This window comes from Kryptolebias marmoratus, linkage group LG1 (assembly GCF_001649575.2).
Source record: "Kryptolebias marmoratus isolate JLee-2015 linkage group LG1, ASM164957v2, whole genome shotgun sequence".
Taxonomy (NCBI): Eukaryota; Metazoa; Chordata; class Actinopteri; order Cyprinodontiformes; family Rivulidae; genus Kryptolebias; species Kryptolebias marmoratus.
In genome coordinates this window covers 3161001-3165634 of record NC_051430.1, presented here as the reverse complement: position 1 = coordinate 3165634, position 4634 = coordinate 3161001, and the positions used below count along the sequence as shown (strand labels likewise).

The 4634-nt window shown below is 40.1% G+C and overlaps 1 protein-coding gene across 3 annotated transcripts in view; it reads left to right on the top strand.

Moving 5' to 3' along the window:
• The first annotated feature begins 676 nt into the window (after positions 1-676).
• si:dkey-3h3.3 (uncharacterized protein LOC100144568 homolog) overlaps positions 677-4634 on the top strand; it is an 8249-nt gene continuing 4291 nt past the window's right edge. For all 3 annotated transcript variants that reach the window (XR_003038317.2, XM_017439040.3, XM_037975811.1), the window contains exons 1-2: positions 677-805; positions 3327-4298. Coding sequence is in view for 2 of the 3 variants with exons in the window: in XM_017439040.3 (XP_017294529.1) it covers positions 800-805; positions 3327-4298 (978 nt within the window). In the remaining variant the exon portion in view is untranslated. The remainder of the gene's footprint in view (positions 806-3326; positions 4299-4634) is intronic.

The following is a 4634-nucleotide window of genomic DNA, read 5'->3' as shown; positions in this document are numbered from 1 at the left end:
CCTTAGAAACACAAAAATGATTACAATTCAGTCAGTTTTACAGATGTTGAGCTAAAATTTGAGAAGGTAGCAACTGAGACTTATTCCCGACACTTAGCACTGAGCATATCATCAACAGTTGCACATTATTTATAAGGTTTGATCAAACAAGTACAAATCTGTCATTTCTTTTATTTCTCAACATAAGATGATATTAGTTTTTCTTTTACTGCAGGGCTCACAGATGATGTACCTGATGTACCAAAGCAGTTGTTCTATGCTTACAGGGTATAAAAAGATGTATGTGGGTGTGTGTGTGTGTGTGTGTGTGTGTGTGTGTGTATGTCAGCAGAGCTCCTTTAGCAGAAATGTTTAGTTTCCCACTGATTTTTTTTATCACATTTATCCTACATGGCCTTCTTTTGTTGATGTAAGGGTTAAGGCATAGAACTTCCACTTGAAGGCTTTTGACGTGGTGTTTTCTCCTTTCACTGAACTAAAAGGTCTAAATAAATACCTTCTTCCATCACTGGGCTCACACATGTCGGCTGAAAGCATCCTTTATGCTTAAAGCCTAAAAACGTAAATGTGTGGAGCTGCAGCGACCTCTGCTGGAAGCGCAGCGCTCACCACCCTCAGGAGGAAGCTTCCTGCTGTTCCCACTGTCACCACTAGGAGGCAGCATGTGACTAAAAATAAAAAAAACAGCGTGAAAGTGAAACCACAGAAGCAGTCAGGTTTATCTTAAAGATTGTTGTTGTTCCCTTAAAGCTGCTGCTGGAACTATTGCTACCAAAAAGCGTCTGGAAGTATTTGATTAATGGAGGTAGGTTTTTAAAAATCACATAAAGGAGCGGTTAACAGAGCCACGAGGGCGCGAGTTGGTTCATGTTTTCCAAGCTAATCTAGATGCAATATTCCTACAGTTTCACAATACTTTAACTCACACAGCGCTGACTCGGGTGTTGAATTGGTGACTTTACTTTATTTGGCGTCGCTCCAAAGGCAAACTATTTGTGTTTGATGGATTATCTTCTGGGGGAAGTGCGGTGAAGCTGAGCAGATGGATCAGAGGACAGGAGTTCCGGTTTGAGGCTGGAGACGTCTGTAAAGTTTCTGTTTCTTCTGAAATCAGGCAACATGTAGACCAAGGTCAGCAGAATATGATGTCCTGCAGTCTGTGAAGTCTTATCATGACCTGAAAGAGGGATAAAAACAGGTGACTGAGAAATACCAGAGGCTATGGTAACCCATGTGTTTATAGGCAGAGTGAATTTATACAAGCAAACTAATTATTGAAACCCAGAATTGTTTATAAAGATCAGTCCTCAGCAGAATGACAGAGAAGCCAAGCTTAGGTTGTGTGTAAATAAGAACAAGTCAACAGGCAGTCAGGTTTTAAATACAGTGTGTTACAAATTATAATCCCATTTAAAGTTACTTGGATTTTTTTTATTCTCAGTTCTTGTTTATTGACCTAAAAATATTGGAGTTAAATTTGTTTAGTATTATCCAGGTCTGGATAAGTAGGGAACAAAGAAAACAGCAGTGTTTCCAGATTGTTGATTATTATTTTGTAAATAATATTATTAATCATTTCTTCTTTTTATCATTGCTCAGACAATTAGAGCATTTCTCACATTAAAAACAAACTATAAACGCAGTCATCATGATGTTCACTTTTGGTTCATTTACCAGATCAAGCCTTGAGTTGAAGGGTTTATCATCCGCAGCTTTCCCCTGGTGTAGATTCTCACTCATCCAGGATATGAGCATCCTAAGTGTTCAACACCGGGCAGAGGAGAAGCCCAGCTGGGTTTTATTGAACAGCTGAGAACCTTTAAACCACACATAGGCACTTTATGTGTGAGGGAAAAGTAGCCTCTGAGGGATTTCAGCCAAGGCCGTGATGTTTGGAGATAAAACAGAACAAACGTAAAAGGATCTGATGGAAACCACAAGTTTATTCATGAAACTTTAGTTTAACTCAAACATCTTGAACAGACTACTAAAACTTCTTTTTGTTTTTGCCTTATTGTTGCAAAACCAGACATAAATGCCTCAAAAAGCAAAACTGTAGCTAAATTTTGCTCACTTTAAGCAAACATATGTCTTATCTGTCTGAGTGTCACGGAGGCTATTCTTGTCCAATCATCCTAGTTAATTATGCTATAAATTGTCCAAATAAGAAACTGAAGGGAAAGTCGGAAATGTTTTCAAAATTATCTGTCTGGAAAACAGTTTTCCAGTTCAGTATGCAGCATCTATATTGTCCTCTGGAACCCAAATGTATCCAGAGCAGATTGTGAACCCTGACTCACCTCCAGCAGTAGCATCTTGTACCATTTATGGCTGTAACTACACATCATTAACCATATTTTATCAATTATATAACCTTTCTGTCAAAAGATGGCCCAGCCCTGAAGCATGTGAACTGTATAGTTTTACTATCAGGTTCTGCTGTTTAAATATTCCCAGGTAATTCACAGTTGTGTCAGTAAAGGCTCAGTCGTCCACAAAAAGTCTGGAAGAGCAGGGAATTTCACTAAAGTTTCTTCAATTACAAATTATTTTTCATACAGAAAGGCATTTGTCAATGAAAGTTTTCAAACAATAGGGAATTTTGGGTGATTGGACTGAATAAAAAATAAAATTATATATACATATCAAGTTTTCTTTGTCATTATTTTTTCCAGAAATTATATATACATATACATAAGTTTAGATTAAACTTTAGTATGTGTAATCCTTTTGTGAACTTATAAAAACTAATAAATGTCATTACAATCAAATCTGATGACGCTGTACATTTTGTCCGCACATTTGTAAGAATGTCACACACAGTTGTGTCCCGAGTCTCCTGAGAACCACTGCTGAAATATGAGGAAGGATCTATTAAGTTAAAACAAGCAGAACAGAAGCTAAGACCTGCCAAACTGGAGCCAAAAGCTCAAATTGGCTAAATTGTAGCTCAAATCAAAATTAGAAAACTGTAACTAAAAACTAAAATTAGCAGGACAGTAGCTAAATAGAAGCAGAGCAAGTGTGCTAAAGCAGATTTCAGAGAACAACGTTTATGAAGGAACTGAAGAGAGCTTACTGTATTTCTTTGAGGAAAATATTTATAAATAAGGTTAAATAATTGAAGATGTATAAAAGCCCCAGCTAATAAAAGTCAACACTGTTCCTGATCGAGCTGGATGGTTTGCTATATGATTGGTTAAACTAGCACAGAGTGTGCAGAGGTAGTCTGAATGCAGAAACTGGAAAACAATGCTGACTCATCGTTGTGTGATGAGCTGCGTTTAAACAGATTCACTAACGTTCACTGTTCTGTTGTGTTGCAGTTCATCAAAGACATCACCGTCACCATCGATAGAGCAAATTATGGAGACAGTGAAAGTCTGAAGGAGATCCTCTCCTCCTACGCCTGCGAGACAACAAGTTCCTCCTACAAAGTGAGGGGATCCTTTGAGAAGCTGAAGAGCCTGGTAGATTTCCTGCTGTCAGCAAATCACGGCTCCTCTCCTGCCACCCAAGGAACGACTGGTCAGAGAAGTCAGCGTGCTTCAGCACACGGCACATCTGTGACTGTATCTGCACTCGTGATGAAATACATTCAGCTAATGTGTGCAGAAAAACTAGAAAGAATTCGAGACACGTGTTTAATTATTGAGAAGCAGTCCAGCCCAGACACAGTTCAGGTGACTTTCAGAACCCAGAGTGGATCAGTTGACCTCGATGACAGAGTGAGATTAGACTTTGTGAAGCAGCGGTTCATCTCTTTCTACCAGAGAACAGCATCAGACCTGCAGGTTACACACCTCAGCTTCAGCCCACATCAGCTGAAGGAGCTGCAAAGAAAGTTTCCTCTCCTCCTTTTCGAATCAAGCGCCGGGAAAACTGTGACAGTGATGGGACCTTTTGCAAGCTTACATAAACTGAAAGCACGTCTTTCCCAAAGTTCTCCAAATATAAGCAGCAGTCCGGTGAGCAGAGCTCCAGAACGCAGCAGAAGTCCTTCACTTAAACACAGGGAACGTGATGAAGATGAATCCTGTCCCATCTGTATGGAGACGATCAGAGCTGGGAAGAAAAAAACACTGAAGTGCAAACATTCTTTCTGCAGCGACTGTGTGGGAAAAGCTTTTGACTACAAGCCTGTCTGTCCCATCTGTGGCGAGGTGTACGGCATTCTGAGGGGGGTGCAGCCTGATGGAGGCACGATGAAGATCACCCAGACCTCCTCATCATTACCTGGATATGACAAATATGGAACAATAATCATTTCTTATGACATCCCGAGTGGCATTCAGAAGGTAAGAGCTCAGCTCTCAACTATTCAAGCTAAGAGTCATTATCACCCACCATCAAAGGCAAAGGCGGATAACAGTGTTTTTACCTGTGTGTGTGTGTGTGTGTGTGTGTGTGTGTGTGGCCAAGTATTTGATACATTGTGGGGACAATTTTCCTAACATATACTACCTTGTGAGGACCAACTGCTCCTCGTGGGGACCAAAGCCTGGTCCCCACGAGGAGAAATGATGTTTTTGGGTTAGGGGTTAGGTTTAGGACTAAGGTTTGGTTTAGGGTTAGCTATGTACTGGTAATGGTTAGGGTAAGGGTCAGGGTTAGGCTGTAGTTAGGGTGTAGAA